General features: G+C 40.5%; 1 protein-coding gene across 1 annotated transcript in view; it reads left to right on the top strand.

Moving 5' to 3' along the window:
• The window catches only part of myo5aa (myosin VAa), a 59440-nt gene that overhangs the window by 25520 nt on the left and 13939 nt on the right, over positions 1-19981 (top strand). The window contains exons 14-30 of the mRNA XM_079465310.1: positions 322-405; positions 3112-3270; positions 3403-3500; positions 4042-4128; positions 4207-4315; positions 4490-4701; positions 4786-4942; positions 6671-6910; positions 7418-7666; positions 9325-9418; positions 9735-9883; positions 11906-12016; positions 12118-12255; positions 12553-12588; positions 13569-13796; positions 13933-13941; positions 14372-14472. Coding sequence (XP_079321436.1) covers positions 322-405; positions 3112-3270; positions 3403-3500; positions 4042-4128; positions 4207-4315; positions 4490-4701; positions 4786-4942; positions 6671-6910; positions 7418-7666; positions 9325-9418; positions 9735-9883; positions 11906-12016; positions 12118-12255; positions 12553-12588; positions 13569-13796; positions 13933-13941; positions 14372-14472 — 2261 coding nt within the window. The remainder of the gene's footprint in view (positions 1-321; positions 406-3111; positions 3271-3402; positions 3501-4041; positions 4129-4206; positions 4316-4489; positions 4702-4785; positions 4943-6670; positions 6911-7417; positions 7667-9324; positions 9419-9734; positions 9884-11905; positions 12017-12117; positions 12256-12552; positions 12589-13568; positions 13797-13932; positions 13942-14371; positions 14473-19981) is intronic.

Below are 19981 nucleotides of genomic sequence, written 5' to 3' on the forward strand. Positions count from 1 at the left end.
AAGAAAGTTTTGATGAGGTTTGCAAGCTTTCTGACTCCTGCCCATAGACAGCAACGGCACTGACTTTCAAAGCGCAGACTGTCGGTTACGTTGCTGTCTATGGGCGTTGCGAGGATGAGCAGATGAACGGATAGGTTTGTCGAACGACTCGAGGGCGTAGTTTCCCTTTAATACACCCACAGTGTCTATGCAGATATAAGGAGTCTAAGCAGCAGGTGGCCGTAACATCTGCTGTGCTGCTGTCTAATAGCAACATCTAAGGTGTGAAAGAGATCATTTAGGTTTTTTTTGCTATAAGAATATAACCCCTCTGTGTCTCAGGTTGAGTATCAGTGTGAAGGTTTTCTGGAGAAGAATAAAGACACGGTGAATGAGGAGCAGATCAATGTTCTAAAGGCCAGCAAGGTGAGTAAACATATCTGAATCTACACGTCCTGCTCTGATGTCTCAAACACACACTGCTTAAGTGCTGAAATGTCTCAAATTTGGAGACCCCCGCTTCATCCCCTTATAACAACCGGTCTATAAACACAAGGTTGTGAGATTTCAGTAGTTTTAACACAACAGAAACCACATAAATCAGCTGTAAGGAGAATCTTACCTGGGTGTTTTTTTTTGAGATCTTGACTTTGTGGTTTACAGTCTGTAAAGGTCAATGAAATGCTGCCACCTCTTGGTCAAAGATAATTGGTGCAATATATCAAGGTCTACCCGGCACACATGACTAAATTAGAGAAATGTTCTCCTTTCTAAATCTCTCGCCTGCATAATCTTTTGAGGACTTAGTTCACAGTGATAAAGTTGTTTTTGCAGTCTGACACAACATTAGCGTGACTCGGCAGTGCCCGAGATGTCTGCCGGTTCAAACCCTGCTGCATACTTCACACGGTCAGCTGTGCCCTCCAGGCATCATGGGTGTGTTAAGTGGATTTTCTTGAAAATTAGCAAGACAGCCACTCAACCTTAGATGAAAGACTCAATAGAAACAAAATGAACAACCATTAAGCGACTTGTGGCCCGCATAACCCTTTCAAAAAAAGAGAAAAACCTACTGTGGTGGTACCATAGTACATTGACAGTACGTTATGTCTGTTATGCTCTCGAACACTTTTACTCTTTAGAGTGAGGCGCAACATGTGTGTACTACTCCTGAAACAATGATAACAGCTCATACAAGCAGATATGGTTTACTTTAAAGTCACATGAACATTAGGCTCAACTCAACTGCTGTTTTTTAAGATCAGTGTTCATTCAGATCTTTTCATTACACAGGTCACAGTCAGCCTTTGAGTTCCTTTGGTTCATATCATTTTGTATCACCATGCCTGCATGCATCTACACTTCTGAGCTGTGCATTCATCTGCCGTGTTCCTGTATGTTTGTGAATCATTAATAAAGCCAGACACCAGCTCAACAATCACTTTTATTACAAATATGATGTTATTCAGCGTCAATCTGTTTTCTTAACAAAGCCTTTCCTTCATGTTTCCATCTAGTTTAAAAGCTCTGGTGGGATTACACAGGCTTTACATGCCGACTGTTAGGAAAAGCTAGATATATAAGGAGATGGATAGAGGGGTTACGTAAATGTAACATAAGTGTTAAAAAAAGGTTTTTGGAAAAGTTAGACCACATATAAACATTAATATACCGTGACTATATTTAAATGGACATAAATAGGCTACTGTATATAGACTTACTGAACCCCCTTGTTCTGTATTTTGTAAATGTTGTGACAATAAAATAACATTACATGTAGAAATTGACAATGACAGATGATGATTATATTTAGTACGATCTTTGGTCACTGCTGGTGTCTGAGCTGGGTTCATTTTACACATCTCATCTGACTGTATATTTTGTGTATCTTTATTTCTGTTTTCTCATTGTGTGTGTTGTCTATGTGTTGTTTGTGACCATGACAACCTGTTCCACTGCAGAAGGTAAACTTTAGCATATGCTTTAAGTTCTTTCACTCTTTCTCTCTCGCTCTCTTTCGCTCTATTCATTTAATTTGATCAACACAAAGGTACTGTATTGGCATGATTGTGTGTAGTTACCATTTTACATCCATCTCCATAATAATGCTTTGCTTATTGCTCTATTATTTTGGATTAGACGTTACGTAACATAATCGTTCACATATAAGAGGCCTTGTAAACACAGGGAAGTTTTGGGAGTGACAACCGCGTCAGCATCTAGTGCCTGTAGCAGAACATGGATGGCAACGGTTAAGAATGCTGTCCTAACCAGGTGTCATGCATGGCACCACATAAATAAAAAGAATCATTTACAAAATGGTTTTGGATGCTGCTTGCCACAATCGCAGAAAGACTGAACCAAAGTCTGTTATTTAGGTCAGTGCAAGTCCACAGTCCTATCTACGTGAATGGGGGAAGGAAGATATTTCAAAATTTGTGGTTAAACAGCATGTTTATGATCAATAATTAAGCATGACATGAACTGTATCATACCTTAGGTTTGCTTAGCTTAATTGGCTCGTTTACTGGAAGGCGGGACTTCTTTCGCTAGAGCGGCCATATTGAGCATTGCATTCATTGTAACAGCAGTGGGGTAGAAGTTATTTGAAAAATGTGCTTGTCACTCCCATAAATAAGCGAACATTACTGGCCTAACTAAAGAATTTATATGTTTCAATTTTTGTATAATATCAAGTCATTTAGAAGTCTCTTCATTCTTTTTTTCAATTAAAGCTGCGTTCAGACGGCCAGCGACTGTGTCTCTGTGTGTCACCAGTCTTTCGTTACGAGGTCATTAGAAGGCATTCCTAGCTCTAGTTGTCCAAGAAACATTTGTAAACAAACCCTGCAGTATCTGACGAGACTACTACTGTACTACTATTGTTGGTCGCTCCAAAAATTCGCTCATCATTTTCATAAAGTTGAGCTTTGTTGAGTCGCTAGACATGCCAACTTCCTGTCGCCAACTGTCAGTGTGACTCATGTCGCTAGGCTACCATTGAAATGAATGACACCACCTCGCTGGAGGTCTGAACGGGGCTTAAGTCAAAAAGCACCTCCGGTCAATAACGTTATACAAGTATTTGCTGGACCAGCAGGTTTGAATGTGAAGTAATGCTGTCATTTCCAGTTTGACCTGCTGGTGGAGCTGTTCCATGATGAGGAGAAAGCCACAAGTCCGACAGGTGCTCCTCCGGCTCCTGGAGGACGAACACGTCTCAGTGTCAAACCAGATAAGATCAAAGCCGGCCATGCCAGCAAGGAGCATAAGAAAACGGTCGGACTGCAGGTGAAGGCCTTTTCTTATTAAACCGTTTTTTTTAGTTTATTCTTTATTATTTTGACTTTTTGTCGCATACATAAAGCAACAAGGCTGAAAAGATTAAAGAATGAATGTTGTTCCAATTTCTTTTTTTTTTAGTTCCGCAATTCTCTACAGCTGTTGATGGAAACGCTGAATGCAACTACGCCACACTATGTTCGCTGCATCAAACCCAACGATCACAAATTCGCCTTTACGTCAGTGTCTTATTACTCTGTTTCTTTAAGCGTACACATCATACTGTGCTCATGGGATCTGAGAATTCAAATAGTATATATCTGTAGAAGTGAATTCATGTAGTGATCAATTATTTTGATGTCATCCACACTTTGGGTTCTGTCCATCGGTTAAAGAAACAGTTACTTAGCACAGAGCATACGGTAGAAAGTCATTCTGGGGGGAATAAAAGTAAATTCTCAGTGTAAAATGACATCATAAGGCTGTGTCTCCACCATAGTAGAAGTAATATGCATATGTGTATGTATTCTTTATAAATAACATAAACATAGTGAAAGTCTAAATTCTTGATAACAAATCTCATAAAAGAGATTGTTTGAGAGAGTGTTTTCTTCATTTGTTAAATCGTTTTTAAAGGGACAGATTACTCAAAATAATGAAATCCGTCATCTTTGATTCAATTGTTATACTAAAATGTTCTCTTATGTTTCTGAGCTGAGTTTATGTAGATTTGAGGTGTTTATATTTCTGGGCTGATATTGGTCTTTTGCACATTTCCAGATTTGACCCAAAGAGGGCAGTGCAACAGCTGCGTGCATGTGGAGTTTTGGAAACCATCCGAATCTCTGCAGCAGGCTTCCCATCCAGGTATCCTAAACATCCATACAGCCTCATACTGCATTGTGTTTGTCGTGCATCATGATTGTATGTGTTTTTCTTTGTTAGGTGGACCTATCAGGAGTTCTTTAGCAGGTATCGTGTCCTGATGATACAGAAAGATGTCTTGACAGATAAGAAAATGACCTGCAAAAATGTTCTGGAGAAACTGGTGCAGGTACTGTGCACGAAGCGATATCTTCCTATGAAGTAACAGAAAAAATACAACATTCTGTTTAAATTAAACTTTAATTCTTACATTTTTTCTATTGCTGAAAGTTGGTCTGAAAATTGTTCTGAAGCCGGGCTAAAACTTTTACTTTTTTTACTTTACTTTTTTTTTTTCCACTAGGATCCAGATAAGTACCAGTTTGGAAAAACCAAGATCTTTTTCCGGGCGGGGCAGGTTGCGTACCTGGAGAAACTGCGTGCAGACAAGCTGCGTGCCGCTTGCATCCGCATTCAGAAGACAATCCGCTGCTGGCTGGCACGCAAGAAGTACCTGCGCATGAAACACGCTGCCACAACCATCCAGAGATATGTCCGTGGATACCAGGCCCGCTGGTGAGGGGATGGGCGTGACCGGCCATAAAGTGTTGTATAGCACCTGACCATGTGTTGACCATGTGCATTGTTTTCCGTTTTCAGTCTTGCAAACTTCCTGCGTCGCACACGGGCCGCGGTCGTCATCCAGAAGTATCAGCGCATGTTTGTTCAGAAGACGTGTTACAGGAACAAGCAGGCTGCAGCTCTGGCCATGCAGTGCATACTCAGAGCGTACATGGCCAGACAGCTGTACAAAGGGGTGAGCCATATGAAAACACTCTCTCAAACTTATAGACATGTGTAATTGTCTGCCAAAGGCATACATTTAAATTCTATCATAGGGAAAGATTTCACAGTAACAATATTATAACAATATTATAACAGTATTGACATGTGTTTTTATGAATAACTAATGCTATCAGTCATACTCATCCTTATTTTTTGCGCTATGAATAATTCTTCAAATGTGAGTAGGAAGGTGGAGAGATATTATTATTTAAGATATTAAATTATGGTAATTATTATTGTGAATTCAAGTATATTGTGACGCCCCTACTCTGCATATATTATTTTGTTTAGGTTATATTTCTATACTGAGAGAAAAAGGTACATCAGATGTACACATGATGCTAGCAGCACAGTTTATAATCAACACACTGGAAACTAGTGAATTATTTCAGGCATGAGACACATGACCACTGAAAGCTGCATCCCTGGAGAAATTAATGCTAAAGGTTTACCATCAAAGAACCCTTCTGTACTCTACAGTTAATAGAGTTTTACACTCTGTGCACTTTGTGCCTGTTAATAACCACACAATAGCTATAAAACCTATAATTATTAAGACACTCTCTATTTGAGAGAATACTGTAGTGCACACTACAACTGTAACAATAAAAACTTATTAGAGTGATTTTTAAAATGGTTGAGGAACAATTAAATGTTGACAGCCCATTAAAATATATTCTAACATGTAGACTTGTGCATTTAAATGTAAAACTGCAGGATGCTAATATAATAATAATAATATAATAATTGTTATTATTGTTATTGTTTTATTTTAATGACAACACTTCCCTTTTATATGGTCGGGAGCACTGCTGCACATCTACAGATCAAAACCAAGTTTTATCTGTGTAACTCTTTCTTCTGATTCTGATCTGGAATAGTCAAAAAAACAAAATGTCAATATGAAACAAATATCAACTGGTGCTGACTGGCAATTGGTGGGGAAACATTTAGGCCTATGTCCATTATTATATTATATTTTTATTTATTTCAAGGTCAACTTAAATTCTCAGATCACAAACTGTGTTTTTTATATATCTAAAATATGTAAGAATATCAGACTTTTGGCATTTTGACTTTTAACATGTGATAGTACAAACTTAGTGTAAAACACATCATGGGATTGGAAAGTGTCACAAGTCAGATTCAAGCTCACAGTTCCCAGATCCAAGTGAGATGTCATATCATATTTGCAAATTTCAGTCCATGTGTCTAACACACAGCACCAATCACCAAGTGTCACTTTAGCTTCCTCCACTTGACTGTTGGGGTGCAAATAATCCAAAATAACAAAGTGAGATTTTGTGATGAAATCACCTCTCTGTGAGGTCATGTGATGTCACTGGGGGTAGGTTGTTCCAGTATAGGGACTGTCCCACTGATGGACAACAGCAGCTGGACTCGTATTATTACTCTCTCTCCCTCTCTCTCTCTCTCTCTCTCTCTCTCTCTCTCTCTCTCTCGTGCGCTTGCTCGCTCACTTCAGCTCTCTCCCTCCTTCTGTTTTCCCCTGTTGATCAGCAGTGGATTGTAGAAACAGGATGTGTAATATCTGCAGATTAAAAAGGCAGAAGGTGTTTGGCGTCTAACTCTAAGAACATTTCATTGGACTGACGTTCATTCTTTATTATTTTCAATTTATTCACTAAAAACTGTCCGTTGTGTGTTTTTCCTCGTGCTCTGTCTTATGTTTGTGTAGCTTCTGCGAGAGCACAAGGCCATCCTCATTCAGAAGATGGTCCGTGGCTGGTTGGCGCGTCAGTGGTACAAGCGGTCGCTCAAAGCCATCGTGTACCTGCAGTGCTGCACCCGTCGCATGCGAGCCAAACGCGAGCTGAAAAAGCTAAAGATCGAGGCCAGATCGGTCGAACACTTCAAGAAGCTCAACATCGGCATGGAGAACAAGATCATGCAACTGCAGCGGAGGGTAGATGAACAGGTACCATACTGACACGTAACACTGTGAGATTGCTGTGGATTATTTTTGAGAGCTGAATTTTTGTTATGAATTAGTATAATGTATTGTAATGAAAGTGTCCAGCATGGAAGCTTCTTTTTTAAACGCTTCCCAGAATGCACTTCATGAACTCAACATTGTGCAGATTTCAGTGTAATGGATAAGTGTCTCTTTTGTGTCATGGTTTTTGGTTTCCTAGTTTTGATAACTTTACCACATGGATAATTCAGTAATTCCAGTTATAATAAAGAATGAGTTGGTGTTTCTAAACGTTTGACGTTTGATATTTCGGAAAATTATCCAGTCTTTACCTGGCATTAACATGTATGTGTATCTTAAGCCATATGACGAACAACACATACAGTACATGCGATTTCCTTATCAAAGCTATAGAAGCTGGTCCAGATGATTTTTTACAGCCGGATATTTTTTAAGAAGATGACTAAAAAACACCATGATCTTTGACGTCCTCTTTTGGTTTCATTTTAGAACAAGGATAACCGTGCTCTCAACGAGCGCTTGAACGGCCTGGAGATCAGTCACGCTACAGAGTCCGAGCGTCTGCGCACAGAGCTCAAGCGTCTGCGAGGTGCAGAAGAGGATGCCAAAAACAATGCCAACAAAGTCACAACTCTTCTGGAGGAAGTGGAACGTCTGCGTAAAGACCTTAAGAACACACAGAAAGAGAAGAAGGTCATCGAGGACTGGGCACAAAAATACCAGGACGAGATGGAGCAGGTGAGGGCTGTGCGTTTGTTTACCTGTGCCTGGTTCTGCTCTGGGCCACTTGACTTTTGCCGATTTAAATTGACTCACTGATTCATTTGAGTCGTCACTCATCTGTGTACCAATCACCCGAGTAAATCTGATTCCTTTGAGTCGCCACACAGTGTTCCCAGAAATCCCTCCGCACCCTTCTTTGCTTTGTTTGGTAGCAAAATTCATGTTTGGTTGTATCAAGTTGAGTGATTTTCTACGGTGGCCCACTAGTGCACAGCAAAATGAAATTTAAAAAGCAAATTTAAGTTCACAACGCAATCAAGCTACAACACAACAGAATAAAGCCACAACACAAAGGAATCGAGTCACAACACAACAGAATAAAGCCACAACACAACGGAATCGAGTCACAACACAACGGAAATTTTCCCGACCACTAGGGGCCCCACATTAAGCATTAGTATTAGTCATTACCGCAAAAATGTTCTGCATATTTATAATATGCATAAACTTCAGGCAGGTTAGGGACTATAAGGGGGTTCAATAAAAGGAAGGAAGGAGGCGGTAACCAGCGAACGTAAAAATAATTTAAATTATATAAATAAACAAACAATAAAACGAACTTACTCCCTCACGGTCCACTGCCGGCCATACAAACATAATAAAACACAACATAATGTCTAGGCCTGGTCCTCTCTTGCACTTCCCTGTTGTCGCTCCTCTCGCATTGTAGCTTGATTGCGTTGTGTTGTGTACTTATATTTGCTTTTTAAATTTAGTTTTGCTGTGCACTAATGGGCCACCGTGATTTTCAAATGCTTGATGATTCATTCCGATAATGAATCGTTTTTAAAGACTAAACCTGTACATTCACACAGGTGAGATAGAGAGAAAAAAGACAAGATTTAGTTTTGGGATGGTAGAGGACTAGGAAACTCAGGAAACATAGTTTCTGTAACTGTACTGAATGTAAAACAAATAATAATTGTTTCCTTGCTTTTAAAGGAAAATTCTATGTTACGCTCTATTAGCAGCGTTTACCATACAAAAATAAATCTGACCAGTAAGGTTGTAAAAGGAAACAAAAATCTTGTTTACAGAAATGTACTTACAGTAGAATGTTAAAAAAAAAAACCTCTTTAAAAAGGCATTATTTGTAATTTGTAGCATAGAGTCCATAGTCTGTTTCACACAATATCTACAAGTATACCAGACAGAGTTTGTTTACATAGAGACATAGAGACCAGCCGCTCATCTGCCAAAAAAAGACTTAAGACTTTGACTTAAACACCTCTATTCTAGAGTGTATGTGCATTACTGTCAGGACTAATGAATGAGTCCTAGTTATTTTTAGTGATGGTAGATGATAGCTGAAACTGTATGTTTCTTTGTGGTCTTTCATCCAAATATAATATTTTTCTTTTAGGTACTTGTCTGCTACTGTGGTAATGTAACCAGAGTCATGTGGGTGGGGTATTTTAGCCTACTTCTGAGCCCACCTTACAGTCTTAAATCTTAACATTTAGTCCTGGGCTATATTATTACACACCGTATATTCTGTTTCATGTCCCATTGTGAAACATGAAGGCATTGTGGTTACAGTTCAATGTTTTTACTTTTACAGACTTTGAATGTCAACCCAGAGACTTATTGTGCCTGTGTGTTGTTTGCAACAGATGATCTCAGAACTGAAAGAGCAGAATCACCTGCTGAAGAGCGAGAAAGACGACCTGAACCGACTGATCCAGGAGCAGAGCAAGCAGTTTACAGGTACAGCTTAATAAAGTCAAATAATCCGTCATTTACTGTGCCCTCTTCTAATATTGACACCCTTGGTAAACATGCGCAAAGAAGGCTGTGAAGAAAAAGTCTTTATTGTTTAACCTTTTGATCTTTTGTTACTCTGCTCTCCATTCCGAACGCAACAGTTTGATCGAAATACAAATGTCTTATATGTACAATGTATATGTACAACATTGATATTGTGACAGGAACGGGATTAATATGAAATACGATGAGTATGTCGGATGATGGTGTAAACAGGTGTCCGTTATGGTGTTTAACACACAATGTTTGTGTTTTTTAGAGCAAATGCAGAGGGCTCTAAAGGAGGAAACCCAGCAGTTAGAAAGCGATTTAAACGAGGAACGTTCTCGCTATCAGAACCTGCTTACAGAACATCTGCGACTGGAGGAGAAATACGACGATTTGAAAGAGGAGATAACTCTGGCTGCGGTGAGCATTCACTTCAACTACACACTCAAACATTTACAACACTGCTGAAGAGTAACTGAGATGTCTGGGTCATTTTTCACAATCCTATTGTATTACTTTTGAGATTTTCTATAGTGTATTATGGCATTATTTTCATGACAGTTAAAACATTTAACACAGATTCCAAATATCAGAATTATCTTACTAACAATGACAGATGATCACACATTTTGAAGGACTGAAACATTGTTGTAGCATATAAATATAATTGTATTACATAATTGTTATTGTGATGTTTCCACTGGAATTGGTTGGTTCCTCTGGACCAATAGAAGATAGAAGTCAACTTTATTTATATAATGCTTTTTTTCATTGTTACAAAGCAGCTGTACACGAAACATATTGACTATTAGCAAAAAATAGAGGTTATACAAGTAAAAACAAAAAAGGTGAAAACACAGAAGACAGACACAGATTCAGACGCACCCACACACATAAGACACACACGCACCAACACCGAACAAACGCACACACACACACAGACAGACACGCACGGACACCCAAGATAAGGAGAGATAAATACAGGTCAAATATTAAACAGACTATAAATTCATATATGCAGTGTTAATTAAATAACACTTTAAAATTCTAATTCTAAAGCAGCCCCCCCGGCCAGGCAAAACAGTGCAAAACAGTATGCAAACGGTGGCGAGGAACCCAAAACTCCATTGGAGGAGAAAAAAACCTCAGAGGGAAACCAGGCCTAACCAGGGGATTCCAGTTCCCCTCTGGCAAAAACTGCTGCCTCTGCACAAGCTCGACAGTGCTTGCACAACAAGACAAAATAAAAAAAGAATTAGATTTAAGATTATCATTAATGATTTTTTTGTCCTTTGTCCAGCTCTATCATCACAGCATTTGTCAGGTGTGGGCATGGACTGCGTCCTGCCCGCTCTGGTAACCTTGGAACAATGAGACAAGACTGGCTGAGAGTAGAGTACTGTTCTGCACTCTTTGATGCAACAAATGCATCAGTTGTTATTGGAAGTGTTCCTGGTTCCGGTTGATCTAACCAGTGCAACCTAAACCTTCAGAGGATTTATTTATTTATTTTGCTGCTTTGTGCTTTGATAGTGTAGTGTATGCAAGATTAAAAAGATGCGTTTTTAGCCTATATTTAAACTGACAGCGTGTGTCTGCCTCCCGGACAGTGCACGGAAGACTGTTCCAAAGTTTAGGCGCTAGATTTGTACTTGATTTTGAAATTCTAGGTATTACCAACTGACCGGACGCCTGATAGCGAAGTGCACGTGAAGCATCTCTGCATCTGATGACAGCATATGACTTAGTTAAGATATATTATTAAGATGGAAAAACGCAATTTTAAAGTTGTTGACGACATGGTACTATTGAATAAAACTGTAAGATTCTTTCAGTTCTTTCTAGAGGGTTTCCTGGAACATCCGTCATTAGTTAAGCTGTATTCTTGGTTGTTACGAATGGCAGCCCAATAAGTAACACTTCTGTTTTGTCCGAGTTCAGTTATAAAAAGTTGTTATTTTTTATTACTCTGCATTCCATTATTCATTAAAGCTGCTGTGTTTCATGAGGCTTTGAGGAAATATTTTAAAGTGTAAATATTACAGCGTCCTTAAAATTTAATTTCACGCCATGTGTATTGTTGCTGTCTGTGAATGTAAGCATGTAAGTCTGCCAAGTTGTAAAGCCAAAAGTGAACAAATAATAGCGTTATTGAGTCGATTATGAATCAGGCGAACGAGTCATCTGTCGTTCTAATTTCGGTTCGGATTTGCGTCAATTTGTGTAATGCCTGCCTTCCATAAGACCAATCACAGCAGACTAGACCATCCGACCAATCAGATCAGAGTAGGCTGACAGAAAGGAGGGGATTAGACAGATAAATCGCTGAACGAATCATTTCAGAGTCAGTCAAGAAGTAAGGTAATAATAACTGGGGGGATAAACCTAATCATGGTTAAACTTGCATGACTTGAAATCGAATGTGTTCTGTCCGTCTTGTAGAACGTGCCCAAACCCGGCCACAGACGCAACGACTCCACACACAGCAGCAACGAATCCGAATGCACATACTCCGAGTTTGCAGAGTCAGAGGAGGGGTCCCGCGGGGGGGAGGTGAGACAAACATCATTCTTAATACTTATTCTCTTTAGTTTCTTCTTTGAAGATGCTTCATTTCTATGATATATTGTATATGTTTTGTTCTGTCTCTCCAGGATGTTTCCAAGGGGATACTGGACATGTCGCTCTTCCTGAAGCTGCAGAAGAGAGTGTCCGAACTAGAGCAAGAGAAGCAGTCACTGCAAAACGAACTGGATCGCAGAGAGGAGCAGTTTCAGCGGGCTAGAGCCAGGGTACACACACACACAGACATGCTGGTTTTACATTTTATGTGGACTTGTTCCTTATGCTGTAGAGCTTTTATTAAACTGGCCATCCTTAAGCTCTTATCTGTATGTTCTATCATATAGAAAAACTCTCACAGAAAACCTTCTTAATTCAGGATTATACATTTTTGACCTAAAAATGTCCCTACAAAATCAAAAATGTTCTTATCTTTGTGAAGACATTTATTTAACAAACACACGCTGTTGTTCATAAGGTTGAAATTATGTTTTAATGTTGTTCAGGATGATGAAGAACATAAGAAGGCTCGTGGTGCTGAGCTGGAGTATGAATCTCTCAAGGTAAAAACACACAAAAACACTCAAACACAAGCTCACTGACACTTTATGGGATGTTTTCCTGATATTTAAGCATTTTTCTAAAATCAAGTATCTGTTTTCTAATATCGGATTCACCGATAAATGTGTGTAAGACGCAGAGGGGAGACGAGACTACAACAACAGCGTGCTCAGCAAGTTTCTTGCAACTTACTTGCTGTAATTGATTCAACTTTATTTAACATTTCAGCCAAGTTTGCACAAATGAGATGTGAAACACAAAGGCCTGATATGCAGTTTATGCATACAAATATGTTCACAACAGTATTCATTAGGACTAGGAAAATATATATATATTTATATACAGTAGATACTGTATATTACTTCACATTTCATTAGACAGACCATTATGCATTTTCCATTACAAGACTCTATCGGATGTGTTCCGTAAGCTGTTTTGTCTACATGTGTCTCCTCGGTCCTAAAATACACCTAATTTCAAACGAAACAGGCAGACGTTGACAGATGGCAGATGATTTTTGTTGCCTTTTCATGAACGTCTGATTTACTTAAGGTTGTGTTCAAGGGTTTAGGTATTAGGTAGGATTAGGGATGTAGAGGATGGTCATGCAGAATTTGTGCTTTAAAAGTTCTAAACAGCCAATATGCCAATAGTAGGCATGCTAATAACAACTAGTTAATAGTGAGAATGGCCCCCTATACTGAAGTGTTACCAAAAATATAAATTGTAAGAACGATTTTTAAAGAGATTAAATTATTACTAAATAATTGTCTGTAGAATAGTACTTGGAACATTGTATTAAGGTTGCTATTAAGAAAATACAGAGACAGGTTGGTTTGTGCCGTTTTTGTGTGTACAAAATCATTCGATTTAAAATGTCACCTTTTTTATAGCTTAAAAAAATAAGCATTGCATGTAATAAAATAACTGGTCAATAATAAATGATTAAAATAAATGAATTGGTTGTGTGGTGTGTCCTCAGCGGCAGGAGCTGGAATCTGAAAATAAGAAGCTGAAACATAATCTAAATCAGATGCGTCAGTCCCTGCGAGGCAGCGGAGAGGCCGGTTCTGCCGCTCCGGGTTCTCCAGCGTACACGGTTCTGCTGGATCAGCTCAACGCGTCCAATGAGGAGCTGGAGGTGCGTAAAGAGGAGGTGCTCATCCTGCGGTCTCAACTCGTCAGCCAGAAAGAGGCCATGCAGCACAAGGTTCGAAACCTTTACATACTGATCTGCTTCTAACCATGTCTTTGTGCACTAATATCTGTTACTATCAGTGTTCTCTTCATAATTGGAACATTTCTAACTTTATTTGTTCTTCTGTCTTTTGCTTCACTCACATCAGGATGAGAAGGTATGTTGGTTTGATACCTGATTTAAGATAAGAAGATCAGCGTCATTTTGAGCTACGTCAGACTTCACTTCGTCCTCAAAAATGCCTTAAAAATCCTAAAATATGAAAATTGTTCATCTCTGTTCCAGAGATGTCAGTTGCTAACATTTTTCCAAATATCTTTCTTTGTGTTCAACAGAACAAAGTAATTCTATTTATACACGTTTGGGATTACTGGGGTGGGGTAAATCATGACAGAATTTTCATTTTAGGAGTATCCATTTAAAAAAAAGAATGTTTTATATTTGGCTTGAAAAGATTACCTTTAAATAAATGCACAGACACACACACAAGAACAAATAAGTAGTGTCAGGATTGTCACACATGTATGCAAAATCAGTAGATGTGGATGCAGTCATTGTGTTAATGTGATCGTCCTGTGTGTGTGTAGGAGACGATGACTGAACCTTTGCCCTACATTGAGGATGTGCAGAAGCTGACTGATGCCAAGGAGATCTCGCAGGCCTACATGAGCTTGAAAGAAACCAACAGGTACATTCCCTCCCTATGCATCATTCTTCCAAAACATAGAATTCCTTCTCGTTTCACACCGCACGAATAAGCAGCGCATATGTTTTGCATGCACATGTATATGGCGTGAATTCTTGTTTTTCTGTGTCTTTGGTGTGTTATAAGCTACCCATTCATGCATTAGACATGTAAAATTGCAAAAATTGAAGTGTCAGAACAAAAGATGCATTCTATCTTAAAGCGAATGCTCACCCAGACCTGCCTGAAACGCCTCGTGTAACCACACCCCCACGAATCGACATCAGTTCGTGGTATGATTTGACTAAGACCGCCCAAATGTATTTGCAGGTAAGGTGGGTGAACGTGTCAGTACAATTGCTTTGGAACCTGATGTTCCAAATATTGTAAGAGGCATTACATTTCCGTTGCACGCTTGGAGTTTTCGACCAATCACTATGCACTGGTTAAAGCAGCAACGAGCTGTTTTTCGACCTTAAAATAATCTCTCTAAAACATTTTTTGTGGTAGGAAACTCTTAACTGGACGAATTTTACTACCTAAGCAGCCCTCTATCGGCTGAAATCACACTTTTAACTTTGGTACATTTACATTTACAAATTTTAGCAGACGCTTTTATCCAAAGCGACTTACAAAGAGTTCGGGGAGCAATAAGCGATATATCATAAAAAAGCAATATTACGATAGGTGATAATACAAAGTTACTAGTTTCAATAAAAGCTAGACCACTACCTGTTGAGAGAAGAAGGTTAGTGTACGTTTTTTCTCTTTTTCATTCGTCTGTCAAGGCAGTGGAGAGAGATGAAAAGGGGTGTCACATGAGCCCTTTTGGGCTGTTGGAAGATGAGGCGTGCTGCTGCGTTTTGAACCAGCTGAAGTGGTTTGATAGCATTTGCAGGAAGACCAGCAGGGAGAGCATTGCAGTAGTCCAACATTGAGGTTACCAGGGCCTGGACAAGGAGTTGTGCCGCATGCTCAGTGAGGTAGGGTCTAACTTTGCGAATGTTAAATAAGGCATATCGGCATGATCGCGTTGTCTTTGCAATGTGATCATTGAAGGACAGCTGTTCATCAAATATGACTCCGAGGTTCCTGGCTGATTCGGAGGGAGTGATAGTGGAATTGCCAAGCTGGATAGTGAGATCGTGTTGCACCGTGGGGTGTGCCGGAAACACGAGTAGTTCTGTCTTGGCCGGGTTCAGCTGCAGCTGTAACTGTCGGTAATAGTAGGGTCCAATGTGGGTTTCTTGAGTAGGGGCGTGACCTGGATTGAAAAGTGCCGGTGAGCAGGGAGGTGTTGATGATGTATGTGAGTGCAGGTGTGAGTGTGGTGGATGTGGCCTGAAGGAGATGGGAGGGGATTGGGTCAAGCGGACAGGTGGTGGGGTGGTGAGAGAGAAGTCGGGTGACTTCAGTGTCAGGCAGTGGGGCGAAAGAGGAGAGTTCGATGTTAGAAGTGAGGGTAGTGTGTACCAAGGTCTGCGGTGCTGAGAATTGGTACGCGGGTAGGTTCAAAACCACCACCCATCACCGGCTTACGTAAAACGTCATTTTACAAACAAATAGGCTCTGTTACTTTACTTTTTTATGGTAACACGGGCTACTTTACCTGATCGGTGGACACAGTTTCAAAATAACGTATCTGGGTACGCCGGTTACATCAGCTTTGTAGACAGATTCACCTTTTCAAAATTCACCCTCTGAAGGCCCGCCAGGACCACATTGAGATCCCAAGAGGGTATGGAGCGGGGAGGAGGTGGATTCAACCTTCTCTCGCCCCTTAGGAACCTAATGATCAGGTCATGTTGCTCCAGAGACTTCCCACTGACCGGTTTATGGGGGCTACATACAGTTTCAGCATGGAAGGGGAGAGATTACTCTCGAGTCTCTCATGCAGGAAGGACAACACAATCCCGATCGAGCAACTCTGCGGGTCTTCTCCCCGAGAAGAGCACCAGGACGAGAAGAGGCGCCACTTAAAGGCGTACAGCTGCCTCGTGGATCTCCTCGTCCCGTCCAGGAGCCAGACATGGAGGTTCCAGAGGTCTGGTCTTGGAGGCCACAACGTGCCTTTCCCCTGTGAAAGAAGGTCCTTTGGGAATCGACCAGGGGGAAGTTGCCGTCAGGAGCATTAGCTCTGAGAACCAAGTTCGGTTGGGCCAATAGCGCAACTAGAAACACTTGATGCTCCTCTTCTGTGACCTTGCAAAGGACATGTGCAATGAGGCTCACTAGGGAGAAGGCGTACTTCCGGCTGTGCGCTAGGGCATCGGTCAGAGAGGCCCAGACACCTGAGGCAGACGTTGTGTCCGTCCCCCTCCTCGATGAGTGCGTTGGACCCACTAGCACGGCGTGACATGCCGAGCTGAAGAAATTTGCTATTTAGAAAAAAACACCTTTGGTTTACTGCCGAGACACCCAGGGGAAGTCGCCGGAGAAGGGGCAATCTGCTGCACCACGTCTTAGAACCAGCAATAGTAAATGCAGGAGTTGTCAGCATACGATGCCATGGCCCCCGAAGAAGAAAAGATGAATGAATGCAGCATGCCGGCTCACTTTTACACCCGGATATCCTGGGCGGAGACCAGCACTCAAATTTCCTTCGCCAATTTTCATTGGCCTTTTCAAGTCAGTCAGAGATGATAGGTTCTCAAGTCAAACCCCATTCTGTCGACACAACGTTGAGAGACCGACAGAAAGGGAACTATTGCATCACAAGTCAACAATGGTGAGTAAACCCTTTAGTGACTTAAATGGTATCTTCAAAGCACGATGGCTTTTTATTTATAACTACGTGGATCTAAAGAGCATGAATCATGCGGATAAAACAAATCAAAGTTATGCTATCTACATAAAATAAGCTTTTTGATGAAGTTCTGGAAGATATTTTGCTCATTGATGTATTTAAAATAATGTAATGCTGAATTGGATTGGACATTGGTGTGAAAGGACAATGGACACGAGCTGCCAGCGCTCTCCATAAACGCTGCTTATGCATGCGGTATGAAACGGGCGTTATTCACAACATCGCTGTTAGGACTGTCTTTCTGTCTTTATTTCTATCTCTCTGTATTTCTCTTTCTCTTTTTGTTTCTATCTGTCTTGTTTTCCGTCTCTTTTTCTACATCTGTCTAAATCTGTCTTTGCTTCTGTTTGTGTTGATACTGATCTCTGTCTCACACAGATCACCCAGGTTTACACGCAGGCCGACAGAAGTAAATGAGCTTGTGAACAGGTTGAGGTAACAGATGGACAGGCATGACGTGTTGCTTTTGCTGCATGCGTGTGCAGCTTAGAGCAGATCTGCTTAATTTTAGGGCGCAGAAATCTTTGAGGAAAAATGTACCTTCTTGACTGAAGCAATTTCTAAGAAGCTAGTTGGCTGACCAAAAAAAAGGAACGTGATTATCTGATTCCGTGCTCTTGTGCTTTCCTGTCATCTCTCCATTGCTGTGTCTGATAAACCGCCAAAAAATCAAAAAGAAAACTTGACACGCAGTCTGTATCTGAAAAATAAAGATAAACCTTTATTTTCCCAGCAGGCTGTTAAAGACCTGTGCATCCTGACAGATTCTGCGCTGCAGTCAGGGGGTCTTATTGATCCTTTCTTATTAGATTTCTCGAAAATGGCATTCTAGTTTTATTTGCAGTTATAGCACGAGACGTTTGATTTTAACAACACTGCAGAATAGATGCAAAACATAAACCAAGCAAGCTTGATTATATCTGGCAGTGGCTTTGCGGTTGATTTACCATACTGTGACGGTCACACTTGGTCCTGTGACTTGGTGTGAGGTGAATGATGCTTTCAGGTTGGATGAAGCTGCACATGTGGCTTTTGGCAGACGACATTAACTGCTATTGATTACCTAAGTTCATTAAATGGAAAAACTGTTTATATGAATGGATGAGAAATAATTGCTTGTTTACATTTATCTTGTTTGTTACACGTTTGATCCTCTATGTCCACATTATTTCTTTATCAATCATTTTGCTTTTAATCTGTTCAATCTGTTTTATTATTTTTCCCAGCCTAATCCTTATTAATATTAATCCAAAGAACAGGTCCTTAAATAATAATTATCTCAAACATAAACGTTCTGTCATTATTTCTTTAATCACATTGTTTCAAGTCTGAATGACTTTCTTATTTCATTGAACAAAAAGATGCTTAGATGCTTTCCATACATTGAAAGTTATAATCACAGATACACATTTAAAAGTAATTCAAGTGACTATATTCCAGGTCAGTTTTCTGATTTACTTTTATGCATTTATCCAATGAAATACTTTTCTCTCACTATAATGTAGTTCTTAAGTCTTATTTCACACTTCAAGGGCCGGTTGCATAAACTGCATTCAGTTTCGTGCCCCGGCGCGATTTGCACTCATACTGCCCCCTTTGCAAACCAAATCACGCTCCAACCACGCCAGTGCACGGTAAGTGAACCAATCCTCAGCGCAGTTGCGAGCACCCACACTAGTCAATCTAACCAGGCTTTAGGTGTCAAGTCAAGTCACCTTTATTTATATAGTGCTTTTTACAATTTGCATTGTTACAAAGCAGCTGTACAAGAAAACATTGACTATAAGCACAACATTTTTGATTTGATTTGATTTGATTTGATTCAATTTATTGTCATTACACACATACAAGTACAGTGCAACGAAATGTATTTTTAGAAGAAGAAAAAGCATAACATAGGGAAGGTCAGGAGAAAAACATGTACACAATACATCATAGACAAGACTTGCAACAGGGATAAGTAATCCAGTTCCGACAAGCAGCCATCTGATCCTGCTGCCATGGTGGCGCCGTATACAGACCCGCTTGTCAGGCTGGCGGGTCAGAGCGACGGAGGCGATGGATTTGGTAATGGGTGGCCGCCCTCGAGTGCGGCCTATGTTTGTGTGTGTATGCGATAGTCTGTGTGATAGTCTGTGCAGGTGTTTCAGTAGAATGGGGGAGGGACGCAAGAGCGTCTCTCCGTACTGCTCCACTCAGGGTTGAATTCCAGCACCAGCCTTGGCCAAGGCTGATACGGGGGAGTCGAAAAAGATAAGATTGATTGTTTAGTCTTGGGGCGAGCAACCACATTCCATTTCCACCGCTACTCTCTTTGTCCAATTTGGTCTCCAAGAATATAAATTTTCCCTTGCAAAGTGGTGAGCTTCTCCGTGATAGAATCCATATTGCGGTTAATAGTCTCATTTCCAGAGCTGACCGCTCTCCCCACGACTTCCATCATAACGGGCAGCCTTGTGAGACTTTTGAGAGCTGTTACCGTTTTCTTAATTTCTCGATAACAGACGGCACAGCCTAATCCAATCAGCATAATACCTGTTATCATGGTTCCGAATAGGTAGATATCTTCAATGTCCTCCACGGAAAGAGGAGCCAGACACACGATCCGCCATCTCTCCCACGCGTCCATCGTGTAGCCAGCTGCGAACGTTCCGTCAGGGCAGACAGGTTCCCCCGAACCCAAGCTTCTCGTCGATAAGATCGTGT

The sequence above is a fragment of the Barbatula barbatula genome, assembly GCF_947034865.1.
Source record: "Barbatula barbatula genome assembly, chromosome: 10".
NCBI classification, from domain to species: domain Eukaryota; kingdom Metazoa; phylum Chordata; class Actinopteri; order Cypriniformes; family Nemacheilidae; genus Barbatula; species Barbatula barbatula.